At 41.6% G+C, this 21415-nt stretch overlaps 1 protein-coding gene across 1 annotated transcript in view; it reads left to right on the forward strand.

Annotated features, from left to right (window-relative positions):
- The window catches only part of Dhc36C (Dynein heavy chain at 36C), a 911918-nt gene that overhangs the window by 670420 nt on the left and 220083 nt on the right, over positions 1-21415 (forward strand). Inside the window, exon 36 of the mRNA XM_068227203.1 lies at positions 2861-3089. Within this exon, the coding sequence (XP_068083304.1) occupies positions 2861-3089 (229 nt within the window). The remainder of the gene's footprint in view (positions 1-2860; positions 3090-21415) is intronic.

Below are 21415 nucleotides of genomic sequence, written 5' to 3' on the forward strand. Positions count from 1 at the left end.
ATTCATTATCATAAAACAAAACGTCGACAGAGAAATTTTCAAAATCTTGCCAGTTATCCGTATTAAAATGTAGTCCTGCTATGATTATCACTTCCTAACAATTAACTGGGTCTCATGACTCATTGGATAATGCAGCCCGTTTACCATGTTGAGTAGAACCTAGAACGATAAATATTGGTTCGCGCGGCTGTGAGCTTGCATCTGGGAGATAGTGAGTTCGAATCCTCGGCAGCCCTGAAGATGGTTTACCGTGATTTCCCATTTTCACACCAAGCTGTACCTTAATTAAGGCCACGGCCGCTTCCTTCCAACTCCTAGGCCTTTCCTATCCCATCGTCGCCATAAGACCTATCTGTGTCGGTGCGACGTAAAGGCACTAGCAATACTGGTGCAAGTCCAGTTAAAAACTCCTGCTATATTCTTGAAAATTCAAATGGATACTTTTCTCTTAGTGATCGTTTCATTCTAGTAATCGATATACATCGCAGTGAGATCTTGGCGTATGGGGAACCCCAGCAAGGCATATTGCCAAGGATTAATTCCAGGATACGACGCGCAGTTGTTCTTTCACTCGCAGGTTATTGTTGTTACTGGTGGAGATTTAGGTAATCGTGTACTACGTGTTCGAGATGGTGGGGTGGTGACTGCTGTTTTAACAGGAAGTACGACTGGGCAACCATCCTGTATTAACATTAATCAGAAGGAACCCGGAGGTCCGACACTTCGAAGAATTAAGGTAACGATAAAAGAAAGGGAAAGGCGTGAAAATGAAAGACTTCTTAGGCCTCGAAAACCTAATACGGTGGAGGTGCGAAAGAACAAGAGTTCACCGAGGACAGTCACACAAATAAGTGGAATCAATGCCAGACTCACCTAGAAGAACTTAAGTTACCAAACCATGTTTCCAAGTTGACAGTCCTTGGTCTCCCTCTCAGTTGCCTTTTACGGCGAGCAGGGGATACCGTAGATGTTATTCTACCGTCCCCACCCACTGCGATGATATTGTCGAGAATGGAGCCGGAATAAAAATGCTATAGTGAAGGTGTTAAGTCATTCCCATTCCCCTGTTTGAATAAATATTTATGTTAGTTATCCTGAAAATAATACACAAAAGTGACGTTCAAATTTTGCTCGCGAGAACTCATTTTGAAAGCTTATTGGTCTCACGTAGTGATGATAGGCACTTTGGTGCCATTCCATTCCTGTGTGGAAAAAAGTCAGTGATTCCCTATAGATCATTCCATGATAAGGAAACAGTATTGCTCTTATGACAACATGGTTGGCATATCGAACGGCTCTGCTCAACAGCACAACGGGAAAACGGTCGTAGGCCAATTTGTGAAACTCAGCTTTTAAGTTCAAAATGAAAGTAGGGGGCGGGGAGGGAGAAAATAAGCTCCAAATTAAGTAGCTGACGTTTGTTTCTTCCTCACCCTCATCCATAAAGTAAATAATCAGTGTACTAATGTTAAAAAGAAAGGAGTTGCACATTTAGGCTAATTAATCGCATAACGCTCACTTAAAATAAGATAAGTATACACTGACATACGCAACACAAAAATAGACGACTTTGCTACAACAGTAATAAGCTGCCAGTATTCACAGAGTAACGGATTACGCATTACATGTACCAGAGCGACAAAGAAGTAAAATGAAGGAAGGCAACGAAGTGATGACTGTTGCCGTCATTGTGTTTTCTCCTTGCGAATGTATGTATAGAATAGAAAAGCTTCTGTAGCTATTTCAATAACACGGTCAAAAAAAGCTTTATCGGTTTTTCTTCCTTTCATAATACAATATAAAATACATGATAATGTTCCTTAATCACGCGAAATTATGGGTATCTAAGAGGGGGCATGTGTTCGCTTCTTGTATGTCCATAAGAGCAATATTTTTTCTTAACATGGAATGACCTATTTAGACTCGCATTATGTGAAGTAATGTAACTGCAATTTTAATGAGTACATTTTTATAGAAAAAAGCAGACCCCCCTCCGGTGTGTACTTGCGGCGATCATCTTACCGTGGTACACATCCTTATGGAGTGCGTGGACTTGGTTGATCTGCGCCGTAGTCTAATACTCCCAAGTACCATCTCCCTCATCCTGCGCGATGACGAGCAGTTAGCAGACCTCGTCATCCGTTTCATGAGGGACAGTGGTCTTTTTTTTATCGTGTGTAATAATGTCCTTTGTCTTAGTGTATTTGTGTTAACTGCGCTTTTATCCCATTGACTCTATTTTAGTTCGTGTTTGGGTATTTTACTGTGTTATTTTAACTTCTAACATGAATTATATATATAATCTGTACTTCCAGGCAATGCCTTATTCAATTATCACCTGAGTTTTTTATAATTGTTTTAGAAAATAAGGCATTGCGAATTAGATCTACTGATTGTTTTAATTTCATAATCATTTTCATCACCATTTGTTTTAATCTCGAGTCTGTGGATATATTTTTAAATTTTAAGTATCCAAGTAACGGGTAACTACCTCACTCCTCATTTTCCTAGTACGCCTCTTCAGTGATGCCTAGGCCATCTCTGACAGCTGATGACGGAGCTGTTGAGGATCCAACCAGCCTTAGGGCTGAAGACTCAACATACATGCATCATATCATGTCGTCCATCTCGTAAGCATTAGGGTCCGATGACCTTAGATGTTAGGCTCCTTTAAACAACAAAAATCATCATCAACACTATAGAAAAGTAATTAGTAATTGAATTCTCAGGTAAGTGTAATAGAGCCCAATAACTTTTATTCTGTACTCTTCCCCTCACTGCCAAATACATTGAAAGTTTGTTTCGAGTGCATTGCGGTTGTGAAAATGAATTATACTTTAATTCATATGTTTGTTTATAGGATGTAAAGCCAGACAGAATTCCAGACCCAGCAGGTACAGGGAAGATGATAGAGGATTACTGGGGCCCTTCGAAACGTGTTCTGGGTGATATGAAGTTTTTGGAGAGCTTGATCAACTATGATAAGGATAACATCCCAGAAAAGATCATCAAAGTGTTGGAAGCTAAATATCTCACTGATGAGAACTTTGACCCAGACAAGGTGAAGACCGCCTCAGCAGCTGCCGAAGGTGTGTACATACGGTATTCTATACAATACTCAGAGGTTGATAAAAGAACTTATTATAGTCATAGAAGTGTCGGCTGCCGAAGTTGCCAACTGGCGTGATAGAAAGCAGTTCGGATTTTGAAAAGGTTATTCCAATGAAGCTCAACTTGTAAGACTCCAGGAAGAGACAGCAGATATTTTAGATTCAGGACGTCAAATGAATTATATGGCCTTTGACCTATCCAAGGATTTTGATATTGTAGATCGTGGGAGGTGACTAAGAAAATGGGGCTATTGCACTGAACAAGAGTGTGTTGGAATGGGTGGCTAAATTTCTAGAAAATACGTAGAATAGGTGGTGAGGTGTTATCTGATCCTGTAATGGTTAAGAGTGGCATCCCTCACGGCAGTATTATTGGATCTTTTTATTTTCTTATATATACAAGATGATTGGGCATATGAGCATTAGAGGGTAAACCATATTGATAAATTAATTTGGAAAAAATAATTCCATATCTCACGCCGTTTTAATTTTATCGGCTGCTGAATTTAGCTAATTACTCTAGATCTCTTCACGCGGCAATTCAAATGGGTTTTGAGAGGTGGTGTTGCTAAATTGGTATGTGATGTAAGACCGGGTTGAGAGCACCAATTGACGAAACAAAACCTTTGCCATGGGAGGGATTTGAACATGGAGCTCCTAGCTGACAGGATCGCACCATAGCAAGTACGGTACAGTGACACCGGCTGAAACCTACAGTGTTTTTGTATTTGATGCTGATTTCTTGGCATGGCTCTCAACCACATGCAGATTTTGCAACACCGCCTCGTAAAGCCTATTTGAATTTGACCGCGAAGTGATGTGACTGGTAAATTCAGCAGCTGGGACAACGGCGCGAGATATCATTTTTTACAAATTATTTACCCCTTCGGGTGGGAGACGCAGATGAAGAATACACACCCGATATTCCCTGCCTGTCGTAGAAGGTGACTAAAGGGGCCATGTGGCCATCGGCCCCTCTAGTTATTTTTTAGAGGGTTAGCTGTAGACCTATTCAAAATTGAGATGGGGCCCCTTACGTGTGCAACTGCACCCGAAAGCCCGATGATATTCCCAAAACACGCGTCGGATGGGAGCGTCATGTAACCACGCAGTAGTATCAGCCTGACAAAACAGGTCAAGGCACAGCCGAATGCCAGGATATATTTTTTATTAATTGTTTACCTTTATCTCCATATTTATTACTCTGTACACGCAATGGGGTACATACTATTGCAGGTGATTGGAAGAAAGGGCGTCTAAGTGCTCAATGCCTGAGTCATCCCGTATTAGGCATCGTCCAACATCGGACCCCGGGCAAAACCTCCTACGACCAATTGGGTATTGCCTTGGCTTCTTGGTTCGGCTACAGAGGCACCTGATCGGAGTTGGTGGTATGTTTTCGGGCATGGCTTAAAAACGTCTTCAGCTTGCTGAAGGTGGTCACCCACCGAAGTCTTTAACTTTTGATTCCTTGAGTGGTTCAACCCCCTGGGAACATGCGTAGCGTGAAGGAATGGGACTCAGCTTTGCTCGGTTTCTGGTTGCTGCCAGAACTGATGGGAGTAACTTCAAGCTGGTCAAGCGTATTTTGTTTCGTAGTCACACAGAAGGTGCCTACAGCGAACTGGAAGACCTGCAAAAAATGCGCAACGGTAGTTTTATGCTAAGGCCGCACACACCCGTTGGTCAAGTGAGACCAGTTTGACGATATTCCCGTCAAAGTTGAGGAGCACAAAACCTTGAATGCAGTTCGCGAGTTATCTTTCCCCGCGATCTCATGTTGAACACTGACGATGAGCTGATGGAAGACATGAAGCACCGTGGCATGGCACGTCCGGCGCATTACACGCAAAGTCAACGGCGAAGACGTTGCCCCGGGTGTGTTCATTGTCTCCTTCAAATTATGTTACCAGAAAAAGTTAATGTAACAACGTATCGGTGCAATGTGGGGCCGTTCATCCCGCTTCCCATGAGCTACTATCAATGCCAGACGTTCGGGCATATGATACCCCGTTGCTCGAATCCGTCGCTGTATGGTACATGTGGAAGAGGACCTTACGGGGCGTAGAGTGCACAACAGGTGTACTAACTTCCCTGGCCTTCATTCTCCCCGAGATCGGTACTGTCCGGTATATCTCGGTGAGAAGAAGATCCAGGGGATCAAGACCTTGGATGGTCTTTCCTACCGGGAAGCGCGCTTTAAGTTCAATTCCATGAACGCACCTGCCAAGACACGAGACTACAATAAGATAGCACAGATTCTTGCAGGTTCACCGTTTACATCAACACCTTTTTACGATCACTACGCCAATGCTTCTGTTGATCCTCTACGCCAAGGTGCAAATAGTAAAACCTCGAAGGGGGGAACCACCCCACCTTCGACCACTAAGAATTCTGTGCCGGCTGGGAGTCCTAAGCTGGCACAGCAGGGAGGGAAGGTCCGTTTAAGCAAGAAAAGAAGGCGGAGAAGGGGAGTGCCACATACGGTGCTCCCGTACTTCTCCTGCAAAGGCGAAATCACGTCCTCCATCTGGAGGGTATGAGTGAGCGCCAGCAGGTACACATGCCCCTAAACCTGAGCGTTCCCCTCGTAGGAGGATATTCCATCCGCAAAATACGTCGAAGTTCTGGGCGTCAGTCCCCTCGTCCGCAGATGACTGTATGGACGTCGAGCTTTCTACGGATATAGATGTTGATGTTATTGGATAGGTTTTAAAAGCATCTCACTGCTTATAACCTAACACCCTTCATTTTTAGTCCACACTATGGCACTATATATATTATACTCGAGTCCTCATCCCAAGTTGGTGCAGCTGTTTTCAGACACACCCCAAATGGAGTATGCTGCATGTACCATTTTAAACACATACTAGTCCTTCTGCCATTCCTAAATGTCTGGCAGTACCAAGAATCGAACCCGAGCCTCCGTGGACAGCAACTATTAGTAATAACGGTTACGCTGCGTTAGAGGACACTATGGCACAGTTACATTGGAATTGTAACGGTTATGATAAGCATCTTGCTGAGCGTCGCCAGCTGATTAGCGAGTATGCAGTGAGTAGGCTATAGTCTGTATTCACCACGAACCTGCTACGCAGGCGTTGCAGGGGGAGAGGTGATACTCCCACGTGGCGCGTCCCAGGTGGCGGATAGGGGGTCCTAACCGGCTTGCCGGCGGACTTGAGGGAAATAAAATACCTCTCGCGGACCAAACACACACCCCCTGTGGGTGTGGGAAGCAGACGAATAATACACCCACTGTATCCCCTGCCCGTCGTGAGAGGCGACTAAAAGGGGTGACCAAGGGTTGATTGTATTAGAACCATGAAACTACTTGTGATTCGTACCACCACGCGAAGAACACCAAGGGTCGCTTTTACTTGTGCGTAGTACCACTACATTAGGTACGAAATCGGTTTGTGATTAGTAGCACACAGGAGCACCGTGCGGTCGGCTTTTGCAGTACCTGTGATTAGTACCACCATATGAGCAGGACCGTGGGATGATAGCTACCGTGGTTCCGCCTTGCCTGTGATTAGTACCCACTATATGAGGAACACCATGGGATAGGGAGAGGTCCCTGTGGTTAGTACTCTTATGTGATGAACACCATAGGTTTGCGTTGCCTGTAAATGGCGCCACAAAGTGAGAAAAATATAGGTCTGTATTATATGTCGAATTTCATAAGCTCTGAGTAGTACAATAATGTGTGGAATACCGCAAGTCTCTGCTACTTTTGATTAGTACCGCAACAGAACAAATACCATGGTTCTACTTTGCTAGCGATCAGTACCGTTATGAGGGGCCGATAACTTCGATTTATGACCCCGTTTTGACTGCACGCATAATCGATTGTGTTATGCTATAGCAGTACTCCCTTGGTCAGTAATACTCTTTTGTCACGTCAGTTTATGTGAATGTGAGACATTGCGGGTCGCATCCGCTGATTGTTTTAAATTCATGTCCATCCATTCATTCTTCGTTCTCACGCTTTTGAATTCTGGTCAGTGGAGAATTTTAGACTTTTAATATGTCATTCCATTTCGTCTTATTTCGTAGCATTAGGGGCCGATGAGCTCGATGTTAGGCCCCTTTAAACAACAATCATCATCATCAGTCTGTATTCAGGAAACTAATTTCAGACCAGATCATCATACGGTCTTGAGACATTTTCAACTATCCTCGACAGAACGACATTAAGTTAATCGGCCTTCCGGTGGCGTTGGTATTTTTGTTCGTTCTGATACCTATAGGGAAGAGTTTCCACCAGGAATCCTTGTGGAAGCAGTTGCTGTGCGGGTACCGCTGCCTGTCATACGAACAGTGTGTAATGTTTATTTTCCACCAAGGCAGCCAGCCTCTGAAATAGTACTTTTGAATTAATGATGACATTGCTCGAGTCGGAATGAAGTTAGCCAGCAGATGGGCGAGGAAGTCTTGTATAGAAGATTGATCGGCTATTGCTTTGACTATTTTGTCGGAGAGGACACCTATGGAGTAAGGGTAAATAATTTGAAGAATTTGAGAAGGAGAGAGAGAAAACATTAGAGCGTGATCTTGAAATTCAACTAAGAATCTTAAAAATGAAATGACCTCGTTAGTAGAATTAATAGAAAACTTAGAATTTCCCCTAAGCAACATAGCCAAAGGATGAGGCAAACTACTGAACCCAGGTGACATAATAGGTAACGGCCTAGGGGGTGAAGAAGTTTGACACAGCATTATTTAAAAAGAATGGTAGAATGGATGTACGACAATCAGGCTCATTTCTTAATGGGGCAGATGTTTGTTGTGCTGCTACAGATTTTCTGCTTCCTTCTCCCTTGGAAAAATCCTCCTCACTTACGATATTTACGACAGTGGCTTGGTCGGATTTTGGAGCAGCTGCCCCAGTTAACAACTGACTAACTTTCTTGGACATTTTTGATACATGATCAACTAAATTATTCGCCTCCTTAGCATGATCTTCCTTTAATTTTAGACACAATAGATCGCTCACCCTGATATAAAAATGGAACAATCTTGCCTGCACTCTCTTAAGTTGATTGGGAGATGGATCACTTACTTCAAAAAATCTAACCACAGATGCTAACTCAGTGGTGTTATCAGTGATCGTGGAGAGAGCCTCATCAATTACCTTCTCTCCCAAAGTTGGTATACAAATTGGTAATTCAAGGGATTCCTTAAATTTAGTGGTGTCTGCCGCAACCGTGCCTCCAGATTGAACATTCGTAATAAGCAATTCGTAAATCAATTCCTCCTTGCCTAAGTAGCCGGGATGGAGAACTTCGCGAGGGCCGGACATGATGAAAGAAAATGTACAACTTTAGAAAATTTCCAGCAACCGAGAAAATTCTTAGAGTTCGAACGAATTCTGTGTTTAGCCGTCAAAAGGGGCTTAATTGAGACCCATTAACCACGCTCTGCTACCACTTGTTCCGGGCTTACCCGTGGAGCAGAAAGAGGTTAAAGGATGTGCCGGGGTGAATGGGTCTAACTACGATGTCAAGAATTGAATTTAAAAACTGAAAGTTATATTTTCAAAAACTTCAAACTTACAATTTTTACAGGTACAAGCAGCAATCATTAAACAGGATGGGGAGAAATCCAAGATACAGAATCTTAACACTTTGGGCTTTAAGCCCCAGGCTTCACATTTGCTGAGCTACTAGCTCAAATTTACCAAAGAGCACAAATTTATACCAGGGCAGAAATCCCCTAATTCGAAGAGCACTTGCTCCCAACATTACAACATTTAGCCTTCAAGAGGCATTCATTAATCTTTCTTTGAATAAGAGCTATCAGGCTCTCAGTTTTCCAAGCCTATGCAAGGCGACATCAACTTACAATTTCTGGATTATACAGGGATATTTAATACCCAACCTACTGGGCCTTTAAGGAACAAGAATAACGACTAAATAAAAGGCCCAAACACAAATACTTGCACTCCTAGATATGAACACTTAAAACCTAAAGGGCACTAGGCCGATGAAACAGGGGCTATTCCCAAACTATGGAGGTGACTCGTATAAGAATAGATTAAAACATTATGGAAAGGAAGAAAGAACAAAGAAAGGAAGAGGAACAAAACGTAGTCACCTCAAACCAATATGAAGGGGAGCTCGAAAGGGTACATCACTCTCTATCACCGCTTTACAGTTAGATTTTATGACGTTTTTACATTAGCCGGCAGAAAGTTACATTTTTAGGAAAACTAGGTTACATAGTTAATGATTCGGACCTTTCCTTCAGGTTAAACTGCGGAGCTAGCAAGAAATAAACATGTTATATGGCCATTACCTCGTCGATGTACTATTGCCTGATGAAAGAGGCCGCCCGACTCCTGCTTTGACACACACACTTGTAACTGTTCGCTCTCCTAAGGTTCTCATTAGAGGAGACGAAAGTTAATACCTGGGGACACATGAATATAAATATAAACTATATGTGGCTTGCCCGAAAATTGCCACGCAAATAGAATTAATTATCATTCCATGGTTTCCCATTTCTCTATGTAATGTTTGGACGCCAGCGTTATAGTTTTAAACAAAACTGTAAAGCAAAATTTATATTTACTAGCTTAGAGACTTATTTAAAATCCTACCCCTGTGATGTAAGTATAATTAACCATTAAGTATCGCTTAAGAAAGAAAATTAACATAATATAAAATACAAATGAACTTATTATACAACAAATGAGATGAATCGGAAAAGTTCCTTTAAGCGTGGGGGGGATTTAAGAATTTACGTTACTGAAATTAACTGTTGCTTGCTTTATCTAATTGAAGCTCACCAATTACAGCTTCCGTTGGGGTCATCTATTTTCCGTGGTTAATCGTTCCCCTCTTCTTGTTGTAGAATTTGCTCCATGGACATCCTTCCTCCACGAACCTGCTACGCAGGCGTAGCAGGGGGAGAGGTGATACTCCCACGTGGCGCGTCCCAGGTGGCGGATAGGGGGGTCCTAACCGGCTTACCGGCGGACTTGAGGGAAATAAAATACCTCTCGCGGACCAAACACACACCCCCTGTGGGTGGGGGAGGCTGACGAATAATACACCCACGGTATCCCCTGCCTGTCGTGAGAGGCGACTAAAAGGGGCGACCAAGGGATGCTTGGATTAGAACCATGAAACTACTTTTGATTAGTACCATCACGCGCGGAACACCATCGGTCGCTTTTACTTGCGAGTAGTACCACTCTGTTAGGTACTCCATATTTTTGTGATTCGTAGCACTCGAGGGGGGTTCAGTGTGGGTTTCCAGTACCCGTGAGTCGTGCCCGTGTGTGCAACACCACAGGTCTGGGCGTTGCCTGTGAGTTGTACCCGTGTGAGCGACACCACGCGTCTGGGCGTAGCCTGTGAGTTGTACCACTATACGAGCGACACCGTGGGTCTGCGTTGCCAGTGATTAGTACCCACTATGTGAGGAACACCACGGGAATGCCGGCACCCGTGCTTAGTACACCTAGGTGAGGAACCTCATCGGTTTGCGTTGGCTATGAGTGGCGCCATTGTGTGAGCAACACCATAGGTCTGCGTTACCTTTACGACGTACAATACTTGTGAGTAGTACCTTACTGCTTGGAACACCGTGAGTTTACGCTACCTTTGATTAGTACCGCAGCTCGAGAAATATCATGGTTCTACTTCTCGCGACTTGTACCATACTGAGGGGCCGTAGACCTGGTTTTTGCACCCCTTCAGACATCAAGCATAATCAATTCAGGATTTTCCTTTATAAGTGGTCCCTTGGTCAGTAATACTATTATTTATGACCGTTTTTGCGTCGGATCCACTGTTTTTTGTTTGTTTCTTGTTTGTTTTTGTTATTTTTTGGGTTCATGTCCATCCATTCATTTTCATGACATTTTTATTTATTTTGGTCAGTGGATTATTTTGAACTTTTTGTTTTTCATTTCGTACCATTAGGGGCCGATGACCTCGATGTTAGGCCCCTTTAAACAACAAGCATCATCATCATCAACGACATCCTTCCTTCCTTCTATGATGTGATTTGGGCTATCTGGACTAGCACTCCCTAATTGCCTAGTCTTTAAATTAAACATGGGCCCTATACTTGTGAAAATTGATCAGCGTTGATCGTAGGAGGAGAAAATTCAGAGGTATGAATTTTTCCATGTTAGCAGAAATCTCAATCCAACTTAGCTATACTACTGATACAATACAGACTTGTACCAAATGCCATGGACTTCAACTAAACGTAGTTCTTCGTCCAGAATAATTACTGAATATCTCACAAGACGTAAGCTTGTTTCTTCTCACGCAGATCCGACATCATCACAGCAGCTAAGTACTGTGTCGAAGCGACAACTCACTGTACGAAAATAACTGTCTCGAAGCGAGAACTCACTGTCTCAAAAATCAATAAAGTAGTTGACGTTCTCGTAGTGATGTGGGTCTCTGTGTCGAGGATTGCTCCGCACTAGGTAATATTTCACCGGGCTCTCCCCACTCTTGGTAATAGCTCAATACCAAAAATCGATGCAACGAAGCATCTGATTCGTAGATCGCATTATCATCTCCCTCTCTTCTTTCTTCACAAGTAACCAGTAGGCGTGGCGATGATGTAGTCTGCTAGCCTTGCACGCGGGTAGCTGTGTAGTGCCTCTTGCTCATGAGTAAACCCCGTGAGTCATGCAAATTCCCCGCTTCAAGAATAACTTTTCCGTGTGCGCAAGTATGAGATGAGATGAAATGAAAACTGTCTAAACATTGACCATATTTACAGTACATAATGAATTCCTATCCTACGTAATATAATAATTTAAATAATAAATGATGTTCTAATACATACGATTCCAAAAGCCTTATTTACAAATGATTGAAGTTAAAATAAATACGTCATATAAATAATTGCCGATGGCAGATAATCTCGATATCGAGTGATATCGCGTAAATGTATGGCAGGAGAAGCCTGGACGGTTACACACTTAGTAAGACGACGATCGATTGGCCAAGAAACGAGAAAATCCGCAGTTTATAAACCACCGAGGAAAGTTCGAGATCATTCAAGGTTAAACTAGCCACACCCTTCCATATTTATTGGTCAACTTAAACGTTACACTCAAAATCGAAGAAGGAGAAAAAGACTGTGATTGGTAGAAAATTAATTACAGAAATTAAGGATTGGCTAGATTCAAAACTGGCAGAAATAAAAAGGAAATATTGCCAACCCAAAAATAAATGAACATTAATCAGTAAAAAAAAACTTATGAATACAAAACATTTTTTGCTAGGGGCTTTACGTCGCACCGACACAGATAGGTCTTATGGCGACGACAAAACTTATTTGAATAATAAGTTCTTATACCTCGCACCAGGGTGCATGATCATAGTTTTTAGTAGTGACATCTGTGAAAGAATGTCCAAACTTCTTGATGGATAGCAAACAAAACTAGTAGAAATACAGTCAGTTCAGGAAACTTCACAATAACAAAATTACATCATATTTTAGTGGTGACATCTTCTGAGTAAATTTCTAAGTTGGTGTAGTTTCAATTTCACGGTTTCACCAATAGAGGATTTCATTTAGGCGCTAGATTTAAATGCGTTGCGTAGGGGTGTACCTCCCTGTACAACAACAATAATAATAATAATAATAATAATAATAATCTAAGGAAATGAATTGACAGTTCATACGTCTCAGTGTACAATATTTAGATTATCCATTTCATTAACAACAATTTCTTGACGTTTACGTAACAATTTTAAGTTATAGTCGTTCAAGTTTCTTTTTCTTTTTTTAATTCACTCCAATGATATTTCCTTCCGGGAAACCGTTAATTCCATTTAGGCACCCATAATGAGTCACATTTCAAGTCCATCGTCATTTACGTCTAGACAGGAACACACTCTTCACGAGCATAAATAATAATAATAATAATGATAATCTTGAATTCCTCCCTTCCACCAGCCTAACATAATGGTACGATAAACTGAATTATCCTTCTTCCAATTAAGTTTCAACTTTAGAAATTCTTCCTGATATTCAGAAACAAATTCTTGAGCGATTAAAATTTTCGTCCATTGGTGTTACCGGTAATTATCTAGGTTCATCTCTTCCTTTTCTTTATTGAACAAAAAGTGGTCGTGGCATTCTTAGCTTTCGCGTGACGCGAATTAGGCTCAACATTATTTTCAGTATAAATAGGTATTGTACCAGGAAAAATGCCTTTGGCCACTGATACTTGCTTGAAGAGCACGGAATATTTCTAAGGGGTGGAACTTAAGTATTGGAGTTGGTACAGAGAGGGGTATTAGTTCATTGAATTTATATTCTTTTGAAAATCTGGTTTAATTATTCATTTGAAACAAATTCATATAACCGTTTACACAAATTGAGTTGATGCATTATAGCAGTCTGGAACTCCGGACTTCGGGATGATTACTTGCCTCGGTCTGGACAAGGACCATGCCCGTCCCTGATGCGAAGTTCTCCATGTTCTAGAATTTCTCGAATTTCTGGAGGATCTGGAAGTTCTCGAATTTCTAGGTGCACACGTTGCGGGGTTCAATCTCGCACGAGAAGATGAGAGGTGAAGCGTGACGAGCACACAAGTCCCCCCGTATGGTATTCAGCTCACTTGTATTATAGTGGAATAATTTTTGCTCTAAATACTGCATTGATTCCTTATAAGTGCGATACGTGAAATGTTAATGAAAATGACACTTGAATCTTTTACTCAAACACCTCGTTGAATCACACATGTCCAAGGTTCATAAAATTGACACTTGAGAAGAAAACAATTGATCTGAGTGACTGATCACACGTTGCATGTCAGCCGTATTGATACTTGGGAAAATTATGTACAAATTTATGTCAAGTTCGCGACGTAAGTCCGCTGAAATTGGCACGACAGTCTGAAATATTCTATTACGTCTTTAACTTGTACTATCATTGTTTCTAACTGACTGGCTTCGTCATTTTTATGATTGGAACACAACTCTGAACGTAATATTTACAGTTCGTGCAAGTTCAGGGCATATTAGCATGTTTGCTTTGAATTAAACAAGTTTAATGGCACTCAGAGAACGTTCAACACTGCTTATAAATAATTATTGAAGTGTAAGTGCATTCTAGGACTGTTCAACACTGTCTATTAAAGTTTAACAGAACTTGAAGAATGTTTGACACTGTGTGTGCATAACTATTACGAAGAAACCATAAGCTCTTAAATGTAGCACTGAAAAATTCTATATTCTCTCGGAACTTCACGAGAAGAAAACGCAAGTTCAAATATGGCATTAATATTCTATATTCCTACAGTTTGTTACGAAAACACAAGTTCAGCTGTGGCACACGGAAATATCCTATGTTCCCACAGTTTGTTATGACAACGTAAGTTCAATACGATACTTGGAAAAATTACAACCCTCGGAGAAATTGTAACACTTGGAAAAATTCTGTTTCTTTGCAACGTCACTGTTTGTAAAGAAAACACAAGTCCTAATATTGCACTTGAAGTAGAATACTATGCTCCACTGGAACCGAGCGCTAGAGAGTCAGAGTGTCGTCCCACCGAAATACAGAGTCCCGGCAGGACATAGCTTCGGTCTGCCGCACTTGCAGAGTTCCACCTGTCACCCGTATCGCAGAGACGGTGGAGTATTACTGTCTCCCTGTGGCCTAGATCGCCGTGCTGTTATACCTGGAGCCGATGAAGCCTCTTGAAACGTGGATATTATCCACCTCTATAACTTATTTACTTATTTACTTATTATGGCTTCTTTCATGTGGCGAAGTTAGGGCACACGGCCCTCTCTTACACTTAACCACAATACAATAAATAATATTAAGGTTGCCTATTACTAATTACACTACTTATACTATTTCCTAAATTAAGCTTAAGTTACACATCCACACAATATGCAGCTTATTAGCTTATTAGCTCGTTACTTCAGTCATCTTTTCTATCTCACACAGACACTTGCACATACACTTACAATGTACACACTTATCAACTACCCTTACGTTTATATTATATAAAACTAACAGAAACAATTTTTAATTTTACAATTACCAATCACACGCACACAATACACACCAATACACACTTCAATCGGTATCTCACAATAGGAGGTCTCGGCAAGATATTTTAAATTTGAGGAAGGAGTCAATGCCCCTGACACATACTGGCAGGGAATTCCAAAGCCTGGATCCGGTTACAATGAAAGATTTATTATACACAGAAGAGTGGTGAAGAGGAATAGCTAAAGTGGAGCCCGAGCGAGTGTTACGATTATGGAAGGAAGAGAGGAAGTGAAGTTTAGATGAAATATACCGGGGGGAGTTACTATGCAGGAGTTTGTGTATTAAGACAAGTATATGATATTCACGTCTCTTATCAGGTTTTAACCAGTGCAGTGCCTGATAATAAGGAGTAATATGCACATCATACCTTAGGTTAAAAATGAATCTAAGGCAACAATTCATAATACGCTGCAGTTTCCTAGTTTGTTCTTTAGTAGCGTCTACCAAGATAACATCACAGTAGTCAAGGATAGGAAGAATTAGGGTCTGTGTTAATCTTTGCCGCATGTTTAGTGGTATAATATCTTTGTTTAATTTCAGTGGGTGTAGAGTAGCAAACACCTTATGACTTATGTTTTTTATATGTTCTGTCCAATTTAGAGTTTTAGTCATAGTCACCCCAAGATTTCTCACTGTTTTACTGTACGGAATTGTGCTATTATTTATTTGTAAAGGAGGAATGATCGAATCATTGATCTTGCGTAGGAGCTTCTGGGAACCGACAATGATAGCTTGCGATTTTGATGGATTTATGAGAAGTCTGTTTGCGAGAGCATATTCACTGAGTTTTTTCATGTCATCATTTATGCATTTTACTGCGTTTGGTAATTCGCTTAAGCTGCAATGGTAGTAAATTTGGAGATCATCAGCAAATAGGTGATAATTACACGTTTTTAGAGAAGATGAAATGTCATTGATATACAATGTAAACAGCAACGGTCCTAAAATACTACCTTGTGGCGTGCCAACTTTCCTTGTACGCCATTCTGAATTTCTTTCGCGAGTTATCACCCGCTGCCTCCGATCTTTCAAATATGACGTAAAAAGCTTTAGTACTAAAGGGTCAAACAAGTAAGATTCCATTTTCTTAATTAGTAGCTGTAAGTCTATTGTATCAAATGCACCACTGAAATCCAGTAGCGTTAGTACTGTAAGTTGTCGTTGTTCCATAGCTAGTCTGATGTCTTCTGTCACTTTAAGGAGAGCCGTGGCAGTGCTGTACCCTTTCTTAAAGCCCGATTGTAATGGGTCAAGGAGAGAATAGTTATTTAAATATTTCAATACTTGCTCGTACACCAGTCTTTCCAAAGCCTTAGAAAGCGCTGGAAGAATAGAAACTGGGCGATAGTCAGAGGTCAGTTTAGGATCGTTTATCTTGGGCACTGGGATGACATTAGCTTGTTTCCAGAGTGCAGGGAAAGTTCCATTTCTGAGACAGTAATTGAATATATGTGTGATAATCGGGAGGATAGCGCCTATTATATTATGTATGTAATGTATAGGGATGTCATCTACTCCTACTGCTTTAGATTTAATAGAGTACAGTACTTTTTTAATTTGGTTGCTAGTGACCTCTTGGAATGAAAATTGAGGACGGTTGAGTGGAGGGATGGCTGGTTGATTCGTATTTAATTCTGCCTGATTGATTGGTTTAAACGCGATTCGTTCTACAGAGAAATATGTAATAAGCTCGTCTAGGGGAACAGTTGGTTCACGTTGCTGTTGTTGGCCTTTTACAATACCAAGAGAGCGTAGTTCTTTCCAGGAATTTCTGGCATTCAGTTTACCTGAAAGACAGTTTAAGTACTTAAATTTCTGATTTCTGATTTCTTGCTTAATTCTGTTCCTAAGTACCCGATAGTTTTCAAAATCGGATTCGTTACGGGTACGTTTGTACCGTCGGAACCATGAATCACGGCGAGCCATCAAATTCTTAATTTCGTCATTTAGCCATGGGCAGGGGGGCGACTCACTTTCACTTGTCGTTTGGGAGCGTGTTTGTCGTATAGACTAGTAATTAGGGAATTTAGTTTGTCTATTTTTGCGTCAATGTCGTCTAGTAGTAGAATATCGTTCCATGGTAGGTTGTAGGCGTCATACTTCAGTTGATCTAAATTAATATCTCTTATATTCCTACAAGTGGTGAACTTAGGTTTGTATTTGGGTATGCGAAGAGAATAGGTCGTGTGTTGAGATCGATGGAACAGGAATTTGGCCGTGATTTAAGGCTTTCTGGGGATTGTTTGTTATGATTAGATCGATTAGTGAGTGTGAAGTGTGATTATTGCTATATATATGCTTGGTAGGATTTAATGGGAGAATCGTAAGATTACAGGAAAATAGTATATCAAGTAGTTTGTCCTTCTGAGCTGATTCTTTCAGTAAGTTTATATTTAAGTCTCCTAATAGTACGATATGTTCGTAAGTTGGTACTAGGTTGAATAAACAAGCTTCCAACTCCGTCATGTTCACTATATCTGGAGGTTTATAAACTACGGCGAAGAGGACTTTCGTCCCTTTAACGGTGATCTCCACGACCATGAACTCCTGGAGTACTTGGAGATTTGCTCAAGGACTTGAAAGTTTGCAGCTGTTATTATAGCATCAACGTTAGCGGTGCAAAAATAATTATATCTTAACTCCAAATAGACTTTCTACAGATGGATCGGAACATTACCATATATGGTCATGCTCGCTGCCGGCCCGAAGCGGCCACGTCACTGCTGTATACGTCAGCCGAGTTCGGCGGGCATGCCTATCCTTCACCTCGGGCGAAGTTTAACTCTCATACTTCGAACTTTCTTTCTCGTAGCGGTGTTTGTGGTACAGCATATATCTGAATATATATATATAATTACCGGGCGACTTGGCCGTGCGGCTAGGAGCGCGCGGCTGTGAGCTTGCATCCGGGAGATAGTGGGTTCGAATCCCACTGTTGGCAGCCCTGAATATGGTTTTCCGCGGTTTCCCATTTTCACACCAGGCAAATGCTGGGGATGTACATTAATTAAGGCCACGGCCGTTTCCTTCCAACTCCTCGGCCTTCCCTATCCAATCGTCGCCGTAAGACCTATCTGCGTCCATGCGACGTAAAGCCAATAGCAAAAGATTATATATATACTAGCAAGATACCCGTGCTTCGCTACGGTATTATTCTGAAATTTATAATTGAATGCTTAATGTTTTATATATAATCCTCCGAAATTCGTGATCTGACTCTTTTCTGAGAGAATCAGCCAAAATTCGCGATCTGACTCGTTTTCTGAGAGATTACGGCAAAGTTACTCACATTTTTCAATTTCTTTCCAGCAATCGATGTCGTACTTCCCGGGCTAGGTCCAGGTATTCCACGCGGTCAGTTCGGTCCCTAAATCTTTGCCATTTTCCCTATAAGAACTTTTAGTATGGATGAAATCCTGAAGGAGATCCGGCGTCGTGTCGTCTTGGGTGCCTTGGCGGTACCGAACCCGCGGCCGGACTGTATTCGTAGTCGTTACCAGGCCAGGACCCGTTTCCAGCGCGGTCCGCACAATTTGACGATGGTCCAGAACATTATTATTATTATTATTATTATTATTATTATTATTATTATTATTATTATTATTACGGGGTTACCCGTGGAATGCAGAGGTGAAAGAAGGTGCGGGCTGGAATGGGTCTAGCTACAAAGCTGAGATACTAATTTAAATTTCAATAAAGGTCATATTTTCACAAATAAAAAAACTTAACAAATTTCACATATAATTTCAACAAATAACAACTCAAGCACTATCCACTAATCAGGTACAAGGTATAATTTTACAAACGAAAGCCCGAGTTTCGGGGTCTTTACAAGTTCTGGGCTTCGAGCCCCAATTACACAATCCTTGAGCTACTAGCCCAACCTTACCAAGTTACACTCATTTGTTCAAAGGGCAGAAAACCCCTTCATTCAAGGAGCACTTGCTGCCAACTTTTAACCTCAAGCCTCCTAGAGGCACTTTTCAAACACAAGAAAGAGCTACCCGCTCTCAATTTTTCAAGCCTATTAAAGGCAATACCAGACTACTACCCTAAATTGCCATCAAGGCACCGCTTACATCAAATGAAACGGGGGTATCTCGTACCCAACCTACTGGGCCTCAGTGAAAAAGCACAGATTAAGTAAATGGCCCTAAATACCAAGATGAATGGAGGCGTTGCTTGCACTCCTACACGAAATCTTTTAAAACCTCCACGAACCTGCTACGCAGGCGTAGCAGGGGGAGAGGTGATACTCCCACGTGGCGCGTCCCAGGTGGCGGATAGGGGGGTCCTAACCGGCTTGCCGGCGGACTTGAGGGAAATGAAATACCTCTCGCGGACCAAACACACACCCCTGTGGGTGGGGGAGGCAGACGAATAATACACCCCCGGTATCCCCTGCCTGTCGTGAGAGGCGACTGAAAGGGGCGACCAAGGGATGATTGCATACGAACCATGAAACTACATGTGCTTAGTACCACCACGCGGAGGACACCAAGGGTCGCTTTTACTTGTGCGTAGTACCACTATATTAGGTACGAAATTTGGTTTATGATTAGTAGCACACAGGAGCACCGCGCGGTCGGCTTTTGCAGTACCTGTGATTAGTACCACCATATGAGCAGAACCATGGGATGATAGCTACCATGGTTCTGCCTTGCCTATGATTAGTACCCACTATATGAGGAACACCACGGGATAGGGAGAGGTCCCTGTGGTTAGTACTCTCATGTGATGAACACCATAGGTTTGCGTTGCCTGTAAATGGCGCCGCAGAGTGAGAAAAACATAGGTCTGTATTATACGTCGAATTTCATAACCTCTGAGTAGTACAATAATGTGTGGAATACCGCAAGTCTCTGCTACTTTTGATTCGTACCGCAACAGGACGTATACCATGGTTCTACATTACAAGCGATAAGTATCATTCTGAGGGGCCTTTGATCTGTATTTTGGACCCATTTAGACACGAAGCATTCTCGATTCAGGATTGTGCTTTGGAAGTGGTCCCTTGGTCTGTACTACTATTAACTATGATAGTTTTTTGAGACAGATCCACTGATTGTTTTCAATTCATGTTCATTCATTCATTCATTCATTCATTCATTCATTCATTCATTCATTCATTCATTCTTCATGACATTTTTTATTTTGGTCAGTGGATGATTTTGAACTTTTAATTTGTCGTTTCATTTCGTACCATTAGGGGCCGATGACCTCGATGTTAGGCCCCTTTAAACAACAAGCATCATCATCATCATTCTTTTAAAACCTAAGAGGCACTAGGCCGAAGAAACAGGGGCCAATCCCAAACTATGGAGGTGACTCGTATGAGAAAACTTAAAACATTACAGAAGGGAAGAAACAGTTACAAAACGTAATCATCCCAAACCAAAAATGAAGGGGATCTCAAGAGGGTAAAGCAATCTCTATCCCCGTTTTACAGTTAAAGATATGTGAAGTTTTACAAAAGCGACGGCAAATTACATGTTTCAAGATAAGTTACATAGTAAATGTTTCGGATCTTCCCCGCGGTTTAGACTGCTGAGCTAGCGAGAAATAAAGATGTTAAGTGGCCATTACCTTCTAGAAGAGCTGCTGCCGGATGAAAGAGGCGCTTCCCGCCTCCTGCTACATTTCGATACACTAGGCTAGATGTTGTTCGAGTGGGCGGGAGCCGTGAAAATCAGCAGTTTTTATACACTCAGGGAAGGTTCGGGACCTTTCATGAATAATTAAGACACACCCACTCAACTTTATTAGCTGGCTAAAAGTTACACATCAAAATTTGAAGGAGGAGGACACGATTGGTCAAAAATTAATTACAGAAATTCTGGATTGGCTAAGTTCAAAACTGGCGGAAAGAAGAGATTTATATTGCCAACCCACAAATGAAAGAACGAACTTTAGTTATAGGAAAACTTCTGAGTACAAAATATCTTCAAGAAAAGTTCCTTCACTTCGAACCAGGGTGCATGATCATAGTTTTTTAGTAGAGACATCTATGAGAGAATGTCCACACTTCTTGATTAATGGAAAACAAAACAAGTTGAACTCCACACAGTATTGACAACTTTGCAATCACAAAATTTATGGTAGTGCCATCTTCTGAGAAAACTTATAAGTTGAAACAGTTGTTAAAGTTCAGAGTTTCTCCTGTAGAGGAGTACTTAACGGCGGAAAATTCAAATGTGCGTCGTAGAGGTGTACCAGCCGGTACAATTATTATTATTATTATTATTATT

This window comes from Anabrus simplex, chromosome 4 (genome assembly GCF_040414725.1).
Source record: "Anabrus simplex isolate iqAnaSimp1 chromosome 4, ASM4041472v1, whole genome shotgun sequence".
In the NCBI taxonomy this organism is placed as follows: domain Eukaryota; kingdom Metazoa; phylum Arthropoda; class Insecta; order Orthoptera; family Tettigoniidae; genus Anabrus; species Anabrus simplex.